Below are 20,697 nucleotides of genomic sequence, written 5' to 3'. Positions count from 1 at the left end.
AGCCTCCTGCAACCATCCGCCAGCAAAAATGGATCTTGCTGCCCCCCACGCCCACCCCAAGCTCCGTTTTCACTGGCAGAGGGCTAGCAAAACAAACTAAAAACAAAATAAAAAGAGAAATACTTTTTCCTTTTACATTTGAGCATGCAAGAAGGGACAGGAAAGGAGAAAGGGAAAGGAAAAGACAAAGAAGAAAAGATGGGAAGAGAGCAAGGAAGGGAAAAGGGAAGAGGGGAAGAAGAATGAAGAGGAAAGGAAAAAGGAAGGAAGGAAGGAAGGAAGGAAGGAAGGAAATAATGGGAGGGAGGGTCAGAGGGAAGTCATGCCTTAGCACTTGGCCACCACAGGGGCTCCCGATACGAGTGACGTTGAGTTGGCCACACCCACCCTGGCCCTCCTGAGGTCAAACACAACCCTGATGCGGCCTTCAATGAAATCAAGTTTGACAACCCTGGACTAGTCTGTGAAATTCCCATCCCTAGAGGGAAATTTTAAAGAAACACAGCACAGAAACACTAATTGAACAATTCCTTTGAACAATTAACTCAAAGGCAAAGTATTCAGATCCCATAATCCAATTCTGCATGATCTCTGCTGCCTCGCCAGCTCTCAGAGAGGAAGCTGTGAGGTCAAACAGAAGATTTAACCTCAATGATCATTTTCTGCAGACTCTAGGAAATGGAGAAATTCTGCAAAGGAGAGAAACGTCTCCGTTTTTCATTTCCTGTCACCGCTCTTCCAATAACAACCTGGATGCCTTCGAGGCGTGAAGAAATTATCCCTGGAGCTGAGAAAGCAGGTGTGGGAGTGAAGAGGGAACTTCTGAGCTGGTGGAGAAGGAAACGGAAAGGAATTCACAGCCGCATAGACAAAAAAGACATTCACAGTAGGGCGGGATTTACTTTTTGAAAAAGATGGAGACGACTCGGGAATATAAAGGTAATTTCCCTGACTTTAGAGAAGGGGGGAGAGAGGGAGTGAGAGTGAGAAGGAGGGGGGAAGGGGGAGGGAAGGGAGAGAGAGGGAGGGAGGGAGAGGGAGAGGGAGGGAAGAGAGAGGGAGTGAGAGAGGGAGATGGAGAGGGGGAGGGAGGGAAGGTGGAGGGAGGAGAGAGGGAGGGAGGGAGGGAGGGAGAGGGGGGAGGGGGGAGGGGGGAAGAGAGAGAGGGAAGTAGTGAGGGAGATGGAGAGGGGGAGGGAAGGCAGAGCACTCGGTCCACCACAGGCGCTCCCAACACAAGTGATGTCAAACTGGCCACGCCCACCCTTGCCATGCCCACCCCGGCCCCCTGAGGCAGTGGTGAGTTCCTCTCCCCAGTGCTACCAGTACAATGCTCATGGGGCTGTGTGTCCTTTCATGCACACGCACTGTGCACACAAGCGCACTCCACCACCCCTGCAACACCCAGCTGCTTATCGGAGGTCGCGCAGGCACCGCCCGCTGTGCGTGTGTGCACAATTGGCCGATTGCTTTAAAAACTGGCATAGAACGTGGGCAGGAGGGTAGGCCAAACGAGCCACCATACTGTTACGCTGTCAGCTGCTCCCAGCTACTACCGGTACGCCCGTACCGGCCGGAACCCACCACTACCCTGAGGTCAAACACAAACCCAATGCAGCCCTCAATGAAATCAAGTTTGACAGCCCTGATTTAAGAGATAGGTCAAAACTGTGAACGTTAAAACCCCAAGAAACATCAATAGGATTTTTTCAGTGTCCTTTTTCCTCTCTTTCCCGCCAGTTCCCTCCCCCCTTCCCCCTGGCTTCCCTGAGCAACGTGTCGCATTTCCCTACAAAAGGAAGAACAAGACAAAAGTTTTCTTTCAGTTTCAAATGGTCTCTGTTGGGGGTGGCTTGTGCTTAGGCCAAGCTGAAGCCCTCGTAGTGGTCGATGGCTTGAGTCAAACGCGTGCTCAGGGTTTCTTTACTGCTGTACTTGGGCAGGTCCAGGAGGTTGTAGCAGGTGTGGGCCACCGGCAAGTACCGCTCATCACTGGAGGTGGACTGAATGACCATGCGTAAACTGGACATGCCGTAGATGGGGATGCGGTCACTGCCAGTCAGGAACACTGTCGGAGGGACACGAGCAGAAAAAAATATCACGTCAGAAAGTCATCAACCAAACAACACCTGCAGAAAACACGCACTCTCCCCACTGCCTCCATTCAAATCTGAGAATCTGCACTCTTTTAAAATACTGTATTTTTCGGAGTATAAGACGCACCAAGGTTTTGAAGAGGCAAATTTAAAACAAAAAAATTTTGCACTCTGCAAACCTCCCCAAAACGTCCCATTTTTCACGGAAATGGGCACCTTTTCTCAAAAAAAAAAGGGGGGGTATGAATAACCCTTAGGATGCTTGTAGAGTGTTCCTGGGGGAGATGGGAGGGCAAAGAAGAGCAAAAAACAACCCATTTTTTGTAAAAACAGGCCACCAGTGAATTAGAGGAAGATTGGGAAGCAGAGGAGAGAAGAAAGATAGGAAGAGAGGGACAGGAGAGAGGGTGAAGAGGGTGAGAGGGTGAAGAGAGGGTGAAGGGGGAAGATCCGAGGTGGATCCGAGGTGGCGCAGTGGTTAAATGCAGCACTGCAGGCTACTGCTAGATCAGCAGTTCAGCGGTTCAAATCTCACCGGCTCAGGGTTGACTCAGCCTTCCATCCTTCCGAGGTGGGTAAAATGAGGACCCAGATTGTTGGGGGCAATATGCTGACTCTCTGTAAACCGCTTAGAGAGGGCTGAAAGCCCTATGAAGCGGTATATAAGTCTACTGCTATTGCTATTGCTAAGATGAGGTGTATAAGGAGGAGTGGTAAGGGGAGAGAGTAGAAGGAGAAAGGAAGGGGAAGTAGAGTAGAAAATGATGGAGGGAAGACAGAATGTAGAAAGGGGGAGGAGAGAAGGGGAAGAAAGTGTCGGATAAGGTATAAATATGGTGTATGGAGAGCAGAAGAGCCAATAACTGGGTTTTTCTTTTCTTTTTTTCTTTGGTAGTTGATGGTAAGATGAATTGATGTAAGTACTTAATAATACAATTTGATATTGACCATGTAATAGTATACATGTGATTATATGCTATGAAAATGGAAAATAAAAACTTTTTATGATGAAAAAAGGGCATTGAGAAGCTTATAGAGTACTCCTGGGGGTTGGGAGGGAAAAAGTGAGCAAAAAAACGGCCCATTTTTTTGCTTATTTCTGCTCTCCCCAGCCCCCAAGAGCTCTGTGAAAGCCTCCTACAAGCTATGCACAGACATTTTGGAGAAGGGAATCGGGTTTTAGGAGGCAAAAAATGCTGCATTCAGTGTATAAGACGCACCCAGATTTTCAACCTCTTTTTTGAGGGAATAAGGTGTGGCTTATACTACGAAAAATACGGTAATCTACCATTTTAAAAAAAAATTCAAGCAAGAAGAAAACCAGCAGTCTTATTGCTATTTTTCTACATGGAAGAGCAGGAGAGTTGTCTAAGCATTTTTCTTACATTTACTTCACAATTAAGCTAGAACAGCGTTTCTCAACCTTGTCAACTTGAAGATGTCTGGACTTCAACTCCCAGAATTCCCCAGCCAGCATTCGCTGGCTGGGGAATTCTGGGAGTTGAAGTCCAGACATCTTCAAGTTGACAAGGTTGAAAAACACTGAGCTAGAACAATGATGGCGAATCTTTTCAGCACCGAGTGCCCAAACCAGAACGTGTGGGCACCAGAGCGCCAGAAACTCAAAGAGCTGGGCTTCAAGTTTCCAGCAGGCGCATGCATGCCAGCCAGATGGTCTTCTCATGTGCACCGGAAACACGAAGACAAGTTGGCCGGTGCACAGATGCCTATTTTGGGGGTGTTTGGGAGGCATTTTCAGGCCATTTTGGGGGGGGGGAGCATTTTCAGGGTGTTTTCAGGGGCTCTGGCACCCGCAAAGACCAGCTTGCCAGTGTGCATGTGCCCGCTGGAAACCAGAAGAGCAGCTGGCATGCTTGCCATAGTTTTGCCATCATGAAGCTAGAAAAATTGCCCATTATATGGTAGAAATCTATCTTCTGTGTTATGTTGCCAAAGCTCAATGAGAGAATCACCAGTCTGAATTGGGTCTCAGATGAAGAGAATAGTTATAGTTCTACATAAATACTTACAAAGAAATTTCTTCTTCTTTTCTAAAGGGAATTCATGAAATGTTTCCCAGAACATTTGTACAGTCGGGTGTGTAGCTGAATAATCTCCCTTGTAACTTGCACTCTGTAAAATAAGATACAAATGCAACATGTTCTTTAGGAACAAGAAGAAGAAAATGATGATGATGATGACGACAACAACAACATCTTTCTTATTTTACAAAAAACCACCCTACTTAGAACAGCTTATATCCTCCGACGTTACCTTAACAGTTCCTAGGTCCTTGGTTAGGACTCCAGCTGTTAGGCTACCAACCAGCCCCAAAGGCTGTGAATCTCACCAAAGATGATGATGATGATGATGATGATGATACCACCAATTATGGCACAAACCAGCAGTGGTAATTCCAGTGGTAATCGGCACACTGGGTGCTATTCCAAAAGCACTGGAATTACATTTAAAACAGTTAAAAATTGACAAAATTGACAAAATCACCACCATGCAAAAAGCCGCATTGCTTGGATCCGCATGGATATTACGAGAAAATACGTTACGACGTCCTAGGCTCCTGGGTGGGGCCCGACTAGTAATCAATGCCAAATCCGGCGAAACAACTAGCCGCTGTGATACAATTCTGTTGTTGCGATAATAATAATAATAATAATAATCTGGGTGGGATTGGTAAAGAGCCCACTAACCTCTTCCAGCTCCTTCCAGTTGTATTTGCTGCTTCCCACGATCATGGCCCTCAGCTCAGTAGGCTGGAAGAGTTCAAGTACCTTCCCACCACACACCTTCAAGAAGCCACTTGAGAAAGCGGTGTACCACTCGTGCACCGACACGTTGAAGACGTAATTCACGTAGGCATCCACAAATTCCTGTCTGGGGGATAAAAAGGAGCATCATGTTTCTTTATTTATCCTACAGGTTGTTGGACTTGTTACAACTTATTTCTCTCCAAATAGAAATGATCCTTTGTTGAGCAGGAATCTAATGCTTCTACAGACAGTCTTGAGGGAGCCTATGTGCCGATATGGCTACCAACTCGAGGTTCATGGGAATTGCAATAGAGGTGCAGCCTAATTTTTCATCCCTTACTTTTATCAGCCAAAGTAAGCTAAACAAGCAGTGCAAAAGATTTTTTAAAGGATGCCATTTTGCTGATATTTTATCTCTTTAAATTGTGGCTAGTCTCCTTTCCCCCCCCCCCCTCCTGTGTGCATCTACTACATGACCTATTCTTTCAATCTGGCTGGATTGAAAGGAGGAGATTAGATGGGATCAGGTTTCTCCAATCTGACAATGCCTACTATCTGTTATAAATGCCAATCTGGCACGGCTGGAGAACACAAAGTCAAACAAGCGTGTTCTGTGGAAATCTGAAAATGCAGCAGAATACAATATGCGCGAGAAAGAACAGAAGCTTGAATCCACGTATCAGCATCTGATACAGGTGGCGCGATAGCTCTGTGGTTAAGACGCTGGGCCTGTCGGCTAGAAAGCTGACAGCCCAGGTTCAAGACCCAAGTGTTGCACAATGGGTGAGCTCCTGTCTTTGTCTAACTCCTGTCCACCTCGCACTTTGAAAGTATGCAAATGCGAGTAGATAAACGGGTACCACTTCTGTGGGGAGGAAACAGCGCTCTCCAATGTCATGCTGGCCACATGACAGCAGAAATTTCTTCAGACTGTCCTGGCTCACCAGGCTTGAAATGGAGGTGAGTGCTGCCCCCTGTGGTCAGCAACGACTAGACGAGTAAAATATGCACAGATTCCTTTCCTTCCATTTCCTTCCTCCACCCTTCCATGTCCCCTTGGACGGAGCAAAATCTGAGATAATGAAAGAGGCCAGAAGCAAAGAATAGAACCTGGTCTTTCTTAGATCTCATCATCATATCATCGATTAATTATCGATAGGAAACATGTTTCCTCGTGGCTCTTTTTTCCTTAAGTTTCATTTTTAGACGCATGCCTTCCTACCTGATTAGGCAAATTTGATACTCTTAAGAATTCTAAACTGAAGCTGTTGGCCTGATGGTGAAGGATCCAAAATCATTCAGATTCAATCATTTAACTTTCTTCAACTTCATCATCACCCAACACTTACCTATTATTGTTCTGCACAGGTATTTTGTCTCCATCAGGAACAAGATTTTTCTGCTCCACTACTCCATAACTTTCTTTGCATATCTGTATTTCCAACCCAAACAAACGATGGCAAAGCTGCATTATTCCTTTATCTCCTGAGCAACAGCATCAGTATTATTATTTCCAACCAGGGGCACATTTTAAACAAAACCTTTTTGTCTTTCCAACATGCCTAAAGTAAGAAAGTCTTGATTTATTGCAAATGACAATTTCTAATCTGGCATACTAGGGTTACGGAAGTGTCATCTTTGAAACAACTAAGTATACAATTCATTCCAAAATCTGTAGGACAAATTTTTTGAAACCTGAAAATTCTGCAGATGTATTAAAAGTCCCAGAATTCTCAACTATTTATTCAATCTTGAATTTTCAGGATGGCAGTCAACATTTTTAGAGAGTGCCCATTTAGGAAAGATGGGGATAGGATAGGTAAGTTCTGAGATACTTTCAGGTTAATAAAGTTTCTAGTTTGCCTCTGTCACTTTTTTTGCTTTGCAATAATCCAGTGTGAGGAAGTAGAATTAGGACTTTCAAAACATGCATCCATGAACATGAATTAAAGAACTAGAAGAGACTATCCAACCTATGAAGTTCAACCTTCTGCTTAGTACTGGAATCCAAATTAAAGTCCTAAACAGGCAGCTATCCAGAACCTGCTGGAAAATTTCCAGTTGTAGCTAAAGGTCCATGGAGATTCTCCGTCATCCAGGTCATGGTTGTCCCAATGGTGGTTTTTTCAAAAGGCAACTGGACTTTCTTGTTTTTCTTTGAAGATGTTTTGCTTGGATGAGAAACAAAACGTCTTCAAGGAAAAACAACAAAGTCCACTTGTCTCTTGAAAAAAGCACCCTTAGGATGTTCTACAGTTGAGACATTTTTCTCTCCAGTCAGAATCTGCCTCTTATACTCCAACACGACAATAGATCAACTCCATCAGTGATGGGACTCAATTTTTTTTACTACCAGTTCTGTGAGCATGGCTTGGTGGGTGTGGCGTGGCATGGCTTGGTGGGCGTGGCAAGGGAAGGATACTGCAAAATCTCCATTCCCTTCCCACTCCAGGGGAAGGATACTGCAAAATCTCCATTCCCTTCCCACTCCAGGGGAAGGATACTGCAAAATCTCCATTCCCTTCCCACTCCAGGGGAAGGATACTGCAAAATCTCCATTCCCTTCCCACTCCAGGGGAAGGATACTGCAAAATCTCCTTTCCCTTCCCACTCCAGGGGAAGGATACTGCAAAATCTCCATTCCCTCCCCACTCCAGGGGAAGGATACTGCAAAATCTCCTTTCCCTTCCCACTCCAGGGGAAGGATACTGCAAAATCTCCTTTCCCTTCCCACTCCAGGGGAAGGATACTGCAAAATCTCCTTTCCCTTCCCACTCCAGGGGAAGGATACTGCAAAATCTCCATTCCCTTCCCACTCCAGGGGAAGGATACTGCAAAATCTCCATTCCCTCCCCACTCCAGGGGAAGGATACTGCAAAATCTCCTTTCCCTTCCCACTCCAGGAGGTTACTGCAAAACTCCCATTCCCTCCCGATCAGCTGAGACTCAGGAGGCAGTGAATAGATGGGGGTGGAGCCAGTCAGAGGCGATATTTACCGGTTCTCCGAACTACTCAATATTTCTGCTACCGGTTCTACAGAACTGGTCAGAACCTGCTGAATACCACCTATGAACTCCATTTATTTTTAGACTTGCAGTTGAAAGGATCCAAAAATAGAGTGTTGGGAGATATAGGGCCGAGAAGAAAAACTACACTAGGAAGAAGGATACAACTTTTCAGCAATATATTTATCCAACGTCTTTTTTGCTATATCCCAAATGCACAAATATCCCCTAATGCTTTCAAATCTGAGCTTTAAGAGAGGCCATCTTCTCTTGATGTGTATTTCCTGGAAATGGGAGAGCAGCGTTTAGAAAAGCTCCTATTTCCAACCAATGTGGAACGAATATTGCTTTGAAGCGCTGGCATTCGTTAAGCTTTCAACAAACACAAAAAGTGGCTATGAATTGTCCTTACTGTAAAGGAGAGGCAGAATGTTTCTTCAATATCTTCTCCGGGATAATCTAAAAGCTCTTGGAGGCTCCTAAACAGAAGGATAAAAATAACAGGAAGAAAAAGGGAGGAATTTACTGGTTGCTTTAACTATGTGCAGGTAACCCTTGATTTATGACCACAATTGAGCCCCAAATTTCTGTTGTTAAGTGAGATATTTGCTAAGTGAGTTTTGCCCCACCAACGACATCCCTACAGTCATTAGTAAACGCCATGTTTGTCAAAGGAATCCCTCTTGTTTTTCCTCACACTTAGTGAGGTATATTGGGCCAAACTCGACGGGTGAGATTAGGCCAAACTCGACAGGTGAGATTAGGCCAAACTCGACGGGTGAGATTAGGCCAAACTCGACGGGTGAGATTAGGCCAAACTCGACGGGTGAGATTAGGCCAAATTCGACGGGTGAGATTAGGCCAAACTCGACGGGTGAGATTAGGCCAAACTCGACCGGTGAGATTAGGCCAAACTCGACCGGTGAGTTTAGGCCAAACTCGACCGGTGAGATTAGGCCAAACTCGACCGGTGAGATTAGGCCAAATTCAACCGGTGAGATTAGGCTAAACTCGACCAGTGAGCCAATCCATGGCAGACTAGAACCTGAGTCTCCTCATTCTTCATCCACTATCTTTCCTACGGATAGCCCTCGATTTACGACAGATCATTTAGTGACTATTCAACGTTGCATGTGCTGGAAAAAGTGATTTATGACCGTTTTTCCCGCTTACCACCTTTCCAGCCTCCGCATGATGATGTGATCAAAATTCAGATGCTTGGCAACTGGTTCATACTTATGACCGTTGCTGTATCCCAGGGTCATGTGATTCCCCTTTTGAGACCTTCTGACAAGCAAAGTCAACGGAGATGCTGGATTCACTTAACAACCGTGTAACCAACTTATCAACTGTGGTGATTCGCTTAACAACTGTGGCAAGAAAGGTTGCAAAAAGGGGCAAAGCCCACTTCACAAATGTCTCCGTTAACAACAGAAATGTTGGGCTCTATTGGGATCATAAGTCGAGGACTGCCTGTACTACACCACACTGGTTGTCAAATTTTGCACATGTTGGGCATACATGATTCATGGCTCTTTTTCAAAGGTCCTATATATAATCACATGGTTTGCTTTTGATGTCACCTTGGGGGGTGGAAAGCTCTGTCTCCAAGGAAATGTACTGAATTTCAGTCTAAAGTACTGTATTTTTCGGACTATAAGACGCACCTTTTTCCAGCAAAAAAGAGGCTGAAAATCTGGGTGCGTCTTAAACACTGAATATAGCAATTTTTTGCCTCCCGAAACCCCATCCCCTTCACCAAAATGGCCATGCATAAACTTTAGGAGGCTTCCAGAGTACTCAAGGAGGCTGGGAAGGGCAAAAATGAACAAAAAACAGGCCATTTTTTGCTCAATTTCCCCAGCCCCCAGGAGCACTCTACAAGCCTCCTAAAGGCTATGCATGCCTTTTTTGGAAAAAAATGGGGCCATTTTTGCGAAAAATGGGTCGATGGGGGAGGTCTGAGAGTGCAAAAACTTTTTTAAAAAATTTGCCTCTTCAAAATCTTGGTGCATCTTATACTCCGGCGCTTCTTATACTCCAAAAAATACAGTACATGTTTTCTAACTCTTTGCTTTTCCCCCCACAAGAGAGGACATTGTAATTTTGTGCTGACCATGCAAATTGGCCAGGATAACATCCCCGGGCAACATCTACCTTCCTTCCAAGGGAGAAAGCTCCTTCAAGTCATCCAAGTCAGGTTTCACATTCAGAAGCTTCTTATATAAAGCCAGTGGAAAGTGGAGGTCCACCACGGTGAAGTTGTAGATAGCCAGACCACAGATGATGCCAATTAGGTGAAACCAGTTGTGCTCAACAAAACACTTGAGGAAAAAAGAAAGCAGCATTAGGAGGAAGTCTAAAACTAAAATCATAGCTGTCAGGTTAAAAAGCTGCTAAATGTACTTCCAAGACTAATATCTGTTTTGCCCAAACTTTCTTCACCGGAGAACTCCAGATGTACTACTCCACAGAGCAATCTGAACTCTAGAGCCGTGATGGCAAACCTATTGCACACGTCCCACAGGTGGCACACAGAGCCGTCTCTGTGGGCACGCCAGCCATCACCCCAGCCCAGCTCCACGCCAATTGCAGATCGCCCTTGACTTACATGGAGCCTCGCCATCCCAATCTTTAAGTCACTACAGTTGTAAATCGGGTCATTGACCTAACTGACCTAATTTTATGATCTTTTCTGCAACAGTTGTTAAGCAGACACAATGGTTGCAATGTAGCTACCTTGGTCACGAAGCAAATGCCATGACCATTAACCAAACCAATGGTTTGCTATGGGACATTTTTGCCGGAAACTAGAGGAAAATGCCGGGATTTGGCAAAACCATCCAAACTTAGGGTCATGTCCAAATGGCCATAAGTGTTCAACATGAGTTCACATGACTTGGGGAGGGGGTGGGGGTGGAGAAGAGATTGGCTATTGCAACTTCAGAACCAAGTCATAAATACTCCAGGGAAGTCCATTGTTATTTCAAACGGACGCTAAGCGAGGCGTGCCTGTATTCAGAAGAACGCAGTAGCCATACTTACAGTATCCGAGAACCAGAGCAGATTTGAGTCTGAATAGCAGGTGAACATTCCGTAGATGGGATTCAAGAGCTCTTTCAGGAGCAGGAGAAAGAATTCCTTTGTGACACCCCCAGCATCTACAGCTTCCTCACCGTCAAAGATCACCTACCAGAACATACTGAATTGATTTCAAAAAGGGCAATTTTATTTAACTATTGGTTGATAATCTAGCGTTCTCCGGGTATTTATTTATAGGGGGAAAATGTCCGGACCAAATGTAATTTCTAATGTTGGATTTTCTCCCTTACCAGAGGAAGTACCCTTGTGGAGTACTGTGAAGCCTTTACCATGGCAACTCCTCTGCACGGTACAGCAGAAGCCATTTTACGGCAGTACAGTAGAAGCCATTTTAAGGCACAACAGGCTGTAACTTAATGGAATAAGGACACTGAGGGGTGTTAAAGGTGTCTTACCCCCACAGTATTTTTTTCCAGAGAATACATCCTCTGTGTATCAAGTTTGGTTGAAATTGCTTGAGGCATTCCAGAGTTATGCTGGAACATACACACACACACACATATACACACAAAGCCTTTTTACATATATATAGATTAAACAAATGTATACGGCCGTCCACCTCACAAACAGTGCCTTGGGATGGCTTTCATGGACAAAAGAGTATAACCAATTGTCATTGTCTATGGAGATTCTCGGTCATCCAGGTGCTGGTTGTCCCAAATATGCTTTTTCAAGAGGCAACTGGACTTTCTGGTTTTTCCGTTCTGAACTGAAGAAGCTTCTTGGACGAGAAGCAAAATGTCTTCAAGAAAAAACAAAGGAAGTCCAGTGATCTCTTCAAAAAGCAGCTTTGGGACAATAAATTCTCACATTGAAAAATTGGGGTGCCAAGCCATGGCAGGGGATCTCACCTCTCTGAGAAAGTCGTCGTATTTTATTTTTAAAAAAAGAACGTTACCTCACAAACGGGTTTACCCTTCACAGCATTCTTCATTCCAGGTGGAGGCCATTATTTTGAATGGGTGAAGGAGTCCCTCACGTGGAATTTCACCAGTAATCAGAAATAAAACTCACTGAAGCAGCCCAGATGCGAATCGGATGCTGCTGTGAGCATTAGATCACAGGGAGAGGAGCTTACCTTCAAAGGCTTTTTCAAATCAACATCCGAATGGATGCTCAGTTCTCTCAGAGCATCGCCAACCAAGTTGCTCCTGCGAACATGGAGGACGAGGAATGGGCTTCGAGCCAGAAGGGGCTCCAGGGTGAGAAACATAAAGACATTCTGAAGATTTGCTCCACTAATGGCCACCTAGAAACATGTGAGAAATGGCTATCAAGGGAGAGTTCCTCAACAATTCCCCACCTCTTGTTCACCTGACATCCAAGAAGAGGAGTTATGTTTCTTTAAGTAGAAATAAATTGGTAGCTGGGTAGCACAGTGCTTAGAATGCAGTATTGCAGGCTAACTCTGCCCACTGCCAGCAGTTTGATCCTGATCGGTTTAAGGTTGAGCCAACCTTCCATCCTTCGGAGGGTGGTAAAATGAAGACAAAGATTAATGGGGAGAATATGCTGACAGTGCAAACCACTAAGAGAATGCTGTAAAGCATTGAGGATGGTATGTAACTCTAACTGCTATTGCCATTATAATGAGGCAATCTCAAAAGTTGAGGTTATTAGAGGTTTGCATGTATAAAGGTAAAGGTTCCCCTCGCACATATGTGCTAGTCGTTTCCAACTCTAGGGGGCGGTGCTCATCTCCGTTTCAAAGCCGAAGAGCCAGCGCTCTCTGAAGACATCTCTGTGGTTGTGTGGCCGGCATGACTAAACACCAAAGGCGCACGGAAAACTGTTACGTTCCCACCAAAGGTGGTTCCTATTTTTCTACTTGCATTTTTACATGCTTTTGAACTGCTAGGTTGGCAAAAGCTGGGGCATAATGGAAGCTCACTCCATTACACAGCGCTAGAGATTCAAACTACCGAACTGCCGACGTTTCTGATCGACACTCAGCGTCTTAGCCACTGACTCACCACATCCCAGTGTACCGCATATATACTGAGCTTTATTAACCTTCTAAATAGGAAGCAGTTACTTAAGACTCTCAACGTTGGCAATTTCCAGTTGGGTGGATTTCTCAACTATGAACATGCTGGTTGTGAAGTTCTGGAAAACTGGAAATGCTGCCCATGGATAGAAAGAAAGGCAGCCTCTGAATTCCTCCATTCTTTTCAGAGCTAAACAGCAGGAAGAATTATACCTGCTATGCTAAAGAGCAAATTTTTGTCTAATCATCAACACTTTGAGCTCAAATTATTCTTCTTTCCCCGCAAAATCCTATTCCCCAAGGTGTCCATATGCAAATGGAAAGAAAGAAGGGGAAAGGAATATTTCTCTATCTTTAAAAAATTCTATTAATGATTATGGGATCCTTTCATACTAGATATCAAACATGCATTAAGTGGCAGTGGCATTAAACCTGCAAAATACATTCAATAAGGTTAAGAAAGGATCATTCTCAAATCAAATCCAGCCTTCTTGAATGCAACAATTGTACAGCTCTTAATGGATAGCAATAGCAATAGCACTAGACCAGTGTTTCTCAACCTTGGCAACTTAAAGATGTCTGGACTTCAACTCCCAGAATTCCCCAGCTAGCATTCGCTGGCTGGGGAATTCTGGGAGTTGAAGTCCAGACATCTTCAAGTTGCCAAGGTTGAGAAACACTGACTTAGACTTATATACCGTTTCAAAGTAATTTACAGCCCTAAGCGAGTCAGCCTTTTGCCCCCAACAATCTTGGTTCTCATTTCACCAACCTCAGAAGGATGGAAGGCTGAATCAGCCTTGAGCCTGGTGAGATTCAAACTGCCAAATTGCAGGCAGCCGGTAGTCAATCTAACCACTGCATCACCACGGGTAACAACATACTGTGTGAATATTGAGAGATGCAGAGCCTGGCCATGTCTGCTTTGTTGGCTACTACCAGAAACGTGTACCAATAATTTTTAGGCAGCAACAAAGCCAAGAAGGTGGCTTCACTCTGGCAGTCTAAAGTTTTATGAAGATGATGCAGGAGGAGGAGAAGGATTGCACACTTTCCTATGTTTGTTTGTTTGTTTATTGCATTTATATGCCGCCCTTCTCCCAAAGGACTCAGGGCGGCGTACAACATTAAAAAGAAACCCCACATATTACAAAAGTTTTTAAAAAATTAGACAGAGTATCCAAAAAACAAACCCTACTAAGATTAACAGTAACATTTTAAAAATTCAATTGAAATTAACAATAATCAATCATTTGTTTTATTTTGTTCAGGCCTGGCCGGCTTGCTGGAAAAGCCAACTTTTTAGGGCGCGTCGGAAGGACCGGAGGTCGGGGATTATACGAAGCTCCGGTGGCAGCTGATTCCAGAGGGAAGGCGCTCCCACAGAGAAGGCTCTCCCCCTGGGGGTTGCTAGACGACACTTTCTGGTAAACGGCACTATGGAATTCTCCAGTTGAGTGGGGTGCACTCAGGGGTGGGTTTCTCGCCCCGTTCCAACCTGTTCGGTTGGAACGGGGCCGGCGGCGTCCTCGTGCATGCGCGTAGTGCACGCATGCGTACTAGCGTCTGTGCGATACTCCAGCTGCTCCTGGAGGATCGCGCAGGCGCTGTATGCGTCCTGCGCATGCGTGGAAGCGCAGAACTCATCAAAACCGGGTAAGGAGCGCGGGCGGGCGGGTGGGCCCTTCGCCGTTCCAAAAAGTTACTTACTTCCGGGTTTGCCAACCAACCGGTTCGCGGGGACCGCCGCGAAGCGGTTGAAACCCACCCCTGGGCGCACTGTGTTAACCTAAAAAACCTAACCCATTCCTAGGATGAGGGACCACCAGAAGCTAAATCAATTTGTACGCTACAGTAACAAATTGGGGGGTGGGGTGGGGAACCCAAGGTACTGGGATGCCACTTCTATATTGTTGCCACGAAAATCTACATGTCCACAAAGTCATTAAAATAAGCGCAACTTTAAAGAACTGAGATTACTAGTCTTTAAGCCGTCTTGTTAAAAAAAAAAGTCAACTCGTCCTTTTGACTAGGTTCTCTCCAAATAATCTCCCCAGTGCCGCACAGGTTGGCAGGAAAGATGCTATGACTATAATTTTCTTTTTTCCGAGCGGCCTTCTCTTTGGAGGAAAACAAGGTAGCTTAGTCTTTGCACTAGCGCCCTCTCCTGGGAAGTGCAAGCAGTAACTCAGGATGAATTCCTACCCAGGAAAAGCAGAATTCAGCAGTGGATACCGCAAAATTATTGTCCTGCCTTCCAGCGTCACTTCTGACACCACAGTATTTTATATATACACAATGTGGAATAATTTCCAAAAAGGACGGCATTAAGATTTCACAAGAAGAGGACTCCGTTCCTCTGCTCACAATAGAATCCCTTATGCCACCAGGATCAAAATTTTGAACTTGGACAATCTGGAACTGTGCCGCCTGTGATAGGACCTAAGGATAGTACAGAAAACTGTCTGCTACAACATATTGCCTGTCAACGACTATTTCAGCTTCAACCACAACAATACTCGCGGCAAACAATAGATACAAACTCAAGGTAAACCACTCCAAACTCGATTGCAGAAAATAGGACTTCAGCAAGAGTGGTCAACACTTGGAATGCTCTGCCTGACTCCATTGTTACATCCTCAAACCCCCTACAGCATCAACCTTAAACTGTGTACCGTGGACCTCACCGCATTCCTAAGAGATCCATAAAGGAGGCGTGCATAAGCGCACCTGCATGCCTATCATCCCTGTCCTACTCAGTGGTGGGTTTCAGCCGGTATGCCCCGGTACAGGCGTACCGGTGGCAGCTGGGAGCAGTGGCCACCATACTGAAATGGTGTTTTGGTGGGCCCGGCCACCTGCGTTCCTTACCTGTTTTAAGCCAACCGGGCCATTTGCGCTTGCGCACGCAGCGTACGGCACCTGCGCGTCCTCCGACAAGCAGCTGGAGCGTCGCAGCGCGGTGGGTACGTCCGGTCCCGTCACAGCATACCGGTTGCGACAGGATGTCCGGAACCCACCACTGGTCCTACTGTCTCCATTTATTTGTATTCATTTATTTCGTTCATGTCCATGTTGATACTTATAGCTGCTATCTCTTATATGTTTGACAAACTAATAAATAAATAACAATAAATAAATAAATATTCCACACTGTCTCCTGGCTATTAGTGGAAATGCAGACACTCATTATTAAAGAACAGAGCATCCCACTTTTTCACATCCAAGATGGGAAGGACTGTAGGTGACTCAGGTTGGGCCCAGTTGATGTAAATGAAGATCCACCTTATTTCAAAGGCAAATCAAAGACAGGCAAAGTGAAAGGCGGCACCATACCTGCATCTGCAGCTTAGCATCTGTCTGCAACATCTTTGTCTTGGCTTGTGCATCAAAGATAAAAGGATAAGAGCACAGAGTCACAGAATCCTGAAAAAAAAGGAACAGTTCACCTGAATGATGGCAGTGTCGAATTCCACTGAGAACTGCTTCGGCAAGAGGAACTGGAATATTTACCTGCATGATAGATGGTCTTGCTTTCTGTGCAAGGGAAAAGGGAGAGAAGAAAAAAGAAATATAAATAGCATGAGCTTCCAACAAGCCTGGCTGTAGCCATTCCGTTAAACTTCATCTCATTCTAACAATCACACATACCTGCGGATATAAGATTTAGTACCATCAAAAAGTGTTTAAATTGGAATGTCCAAACTTTGCAATTTAAAAACCTATGGACATCAAACTCCAGAATTCCCCAGCCAGCATGGCTACCTGGAGAATTCTGGGAGTTGAAGTCCATAGGTTTTAAAATTGAACACCGCTGATTTAGATATTTTCACCCGTTCAGAACAGGCTAAAAAAATGCAGTACCCCACATTTCCTTTAGGGACTGGAGGCTGAAATATATAAAGAACGGTTGCAGGAACTGGGTATGTCTAGTTTGATGAAAAGAAGGACTGTGGGAGACATGATAGCAGTGTTCCAATATCTCAGGGGCTGCCAAAAAGAAGAGGGGGTCAAGCTATTCTCCAAAGCACCTGAGTGAGGGCAGGACAAGAAGCAATGGGTGGAAACTAATCAAGGAGAGAAGTCTGTAGAGATTCTCAGTCATCCAGGTCATTGTTGTCCCAATTTTCAGGAGGCAACTGGATTTTCTTGTTTTTCCTTTTGAAGGCATTTCGCTTCTCATCCAAGAAGTTTCTTGGATGAGAAGCGAAACATCTTCAAACAAGAAAGTCCAATTGCCTTCTGAAAAAGCACCTTTGGGTCAAGAAAAGAAGCTACTTAGAACTAAGGAGAAATTTCCTAACAAACCAATTAATCCAGTGGAACAACTTGCCTCCAGAAGTTGTGGGTGCCCCAACAATGGAAGTCTTTAAGAAGAGATTGGGCAATCATTTGTTCGAAATGGCATAGGCCCTATAGGTATGCTATAGGGTTTCCTGCCTGAGCAGGGGGTTGGACTCAAAAGACCTACAAAATCCAACCCCTTGCTCAGAGAGGAAACCCTATGTTTCTATTCTGTTCTGTTCCTTTAATTTATTAACTACTACTTTGCTTCTTCAATCTATTGCACATTCCCTTTAACTATTTGACATAGTACAGGGAATTAAACCTGGAGGGGGGGGGGGGGGACGACTATATGCATACAAGTAATTTGCATAAAAACCTTTCAGAATTCACAGTTGAGTAGTGTTTAATTTTGATTCAAGGCGCACAGAACATTCTAATTTAACTAATTCCTGGAGCATTGCTGAGTTTAGCAATTAAATGAGAGCTTCTTACCACCTTTGCTTGATGCAAAAACCACATCAGGTAGTCTTCTTGAATATCTATCAGATTAGAAATCTCTGGGATATAAAATTTGTCATATTCTATGTGGTTAGCTTTCTGATTTACCTGATGTGGAAAAACAAAAATATCAGAATCACACAGTAAACAATTTCTTCATAGAATTATTGCAAATCCCCAACCGAAGGCTGATTGTAAGAAAGGCAGACTCTGCCAGATTTGGTTTCCCATTAAGTTAATACCCTTTAGCAAAGCTGACTGGGGAATTCTGGGAGTTGAAGTCCTCCAGGCTTAAAGTTGCCAAGGTTGGAGACCCCTGCTCTATAGATAGTCCTCGGCTTATGACCTCAATTGGGACTAGAACATCCATTGCTGAGCAGGGAGGTGTCGAATGAGGAATGCCCAATTTTATGACCTTTTTCACCAAGGTTAAGTGAAGTACTGCAGTTGTTAAGTGAATCACAGGGTTGTTAAACAAATCCAGGTACTCTCGTTGACTTTGCTTGTTGGAAACTGGCTGGGATGATTGTAAATAGGACTTCAAGATAGTAAAACTATCATAAACACATGATGGTTGCCAAGCAACCAAATTTTGATCATGTGACTAGGGGGGGATCCTGCCATTGTTGTAAGGCCATAAGTTACTTTTTTTCACTGCCACTGTAACTTTGGGTGGTGGCTAAAAGGATGGTTGTAAGTTGAGGACTATCTATAGTTTGCATATCAATTTGCATAATAATTTTTTCAAAGTCAACACACAAAAATGCATTCCTGCTTTTCAACCATTTCTCTGTTAATGGCACTTTTTTTTTTTGCTAATAAAATAGAGCATTTATTCATTATCTGCCCTCAATAAATATTTTTAATTTTGGCTGAAATATCTTGTACAATTCGGAAATGTCTAAACATTGAAATTCCTTGTTTCATTTTTCGAATGGGTTCAGGAAAGGCAAAGTAGACATACAATAACAGCAATCAAAACACCACTAAGAGTCCTAAAATCAATTTGCGGACAGATTATTCTAAAGAAAAATCTATCCACGCATTGGTTGAGAGTTAACAGTGACTTGATGGCACTTAACCAACCAATCAAACAACCAATTAATCTATCTATCTATCTCTCTATTTTTCACTCAGTTTAATTTAAAAGTGGCATTTAACTAATGATGGAACTAAAAACAGTAGACAATAAAATCATGACATTACTGCCCACCACAAATCTTATGCCAGCTGGCATAAATGCAAACACAAGTTGTAATATTGCACCATGTATGCAGATCAGGGGTTAAACTGGTGGCCCACAGGCTGGATGCATCATGCGCAGCCCACGCCCGCTCCGCGAAGGGGTAAAATGTCACGATAAGTCACATGACGGCAATGTGAAGCCACGAGTTTGACACTCATGATATTGATGAACATAAATCTGCAGAGTCAAATAGGCAAGGTCTTCAGATTTATACTCTGCATTATATATCTTCCAAGAATGGGAAACCATACAATTCAGAACTTAAGGTATTCCATATACCATATTTTTTGGAGTATAAGACACCCCGGAGCATAAGATGCACCTTAGTTTTTGGGGAGGAAAATAAGAAGAAAAAGAATTCTGCCTCTGCCTACCAGCATCCATGGTATTCAGCTGACACATGGTAACAAGGTCAGCCAATGAATAGGCACAGCAACTAAGTCAGCCAATGAGGGATATGCAGACTCTGAAATTTGCTGTGTGAGCAACAAGGAGACAGGAAGGAGCCTGGCTTAGCCGAGAACTGAAAGTGAAACTGCTTGTGTTTTGCTTGTATTTACTGCTATCTTGGAAAAGCTGCTTTTGGTAATGTATATTATTATTATTTTGAATCCTGTTGAATCAGCTACTGTGCTTTCTGAATGTGATTGCTACTGCAAACTCTGACCAGCCAGGTCAGCTTCAGCACTTATTGCAGCCTGATTCAGCACAGCTGATTGGCGGGTGGATCAGACTGCCAGAATTCCCCCAATCAGCCATTCCAGACTGCAGGGATTGCCACAGACCATTGTTGCCTCCATGCCTCGTGTTTTGGCCTCTGGTGGGGGGCTACATTTGGTGTATAAGATGCACCCAAATTTTCACCCTCTTTTTTGGAGGGGGAAAGGCAGGTCTCATACTCCGAAAAATACGGTGTATATATATATGTGCAATGTATAAAATGTTTGGTGGAAAGACCATCAGGGGAATCAACGTAATTAAAGAGCAATAAACAGAGTCACAGAATTATTTTCTTACTTTATGTAATTTCTCCAGAAGTTTTAATGCAGCTGTGATGTAACTGCTGTACAGGACTGGGATCTGGAGTGTTTTTTTCCCGTTCAAGAGATAAACCACGGCATCTTTATAGAGATCCACTAGCCTCAAAAAATACTCTGGGCATACCTGAGACCACCAGTTTTCTAAATAAGGTTACATAAAGCAAAATGGGTTATTGATTTCAACGTTTATAATAATGGAAACTGAATGAAAAACCAACATGATGGCTGGCTGGGGAATTCTGGGAAATGAAGTCCACCTATCTTCTAGCTGCCGTGGTTAAGAAAGACTTTCACAGATACTGCAGGTAAAAAAGGAGGGCATCAGCCAGATCCTAGACCAGTGTATTCCAGCGTGGCTGGGGAATTCTGGGAGTTGAAGTCCAGACATCTTCAGGTTGCCACGGTTGAGAAACACTGTTCTAAATGATGTCTCAAGTGATGCTCAGTTATCCAGGTCATGGTTGTCCCAAAGGTGTTTTTTTAGCAGGCAACTGGGCTTTCTTGTTTTTTTGAAGACAAGTCTTTGAAGATCTTTCACTTCTCATCCAAGAAGCTTCTTCCGCTCTGACAGGATGGTGGGGAATGGAAGGCTTTATATAGCTATGCAATTTGGGATGAACACCCTTCAACAATGGTGTGGGAGCTTGAATGGATTTCCAGACCCTGA

The 20,697-nt window shown here is 44.2% G+C and overlaps 1 protein-coding gene across 2 annotated transcripts in view; it reads right to left on the bottom strand.

The window, feature by feature from the left end:
* Nucleotides 1-1,574: 1,574 nt before the first annotated feature.
* HERC3 (HECT and RLD domain containing E3 ubiquitin protein ligase 3) overlaps nt 1,575-20,697 on the bottom strand; it is a 62,642-nt gene continuing 43,519 nt past the window's right edge. For both annotated transcript variants that reach the window (XM_032223902.1, XM_032223903.1), the window contains exons 14-25: nt 20,008-20,171; nt 17,739-17,852; nt 16,473-16,496; nt 16,296-16,385; nt 12,051-12,221; nt 10,916-11,059; nt 10,028-10,194; nt 8,283-8,349; nt 6,214-6,296; nt 4,805-4,988; nt 4,127-4,229; nt 1,575-2,068 (exon numbers count right to left, since the gene is read on the bottom strand). In XM_032223902.1, coding sequence (XP_032079793.1) covers nt 1,860-2,068; nt 4,127-4,229; nt 4,805-4,988; nt 6,214-6,296; nt 8,283-8,349; nt 10,028-10,194; nt 10,916-11,059; nt 12,051-12,221; nt 16,296-16,385; nt 16,473-16,496; nt 17,739-17,852; nt 20,008-20,171 — 1,520 coding nt within the window. In that variant the 3' untranslated portion in view covers nt 1,575-1,859. The remainder of the gene's footprint in view (nt 2,069-4,126; nt 4,230-4,804; nt 4,989-6,213; nt 6,297-8,282; nt 8,350-10,027; nt 10,195-10,915; nt 11,060-12,050; nt 12,222-16,295; nt 16,386-16,472; nt 16,497-17,738; nt 17,853-20,007; nt 20,172-20,697) is intronic.

This window comes from Thamnophis elegans, chromosome 9, assembly GCF_009769535.1.
Source record: "Thamnophis elegans isolate rThaEle1 chromosome 9, rThaEle1.pri, whole genome shotgun sequence".
Classification (NCBI taxonomy): Eukaryota; Metazoa; Chordata; class Lepidosauria; order Squamata; family Colubridae; genus Thamnophis; species Thamnophis elegans.
This window is presented reverse-complemented; position numbering and strand designations above follow the sequence as displayed.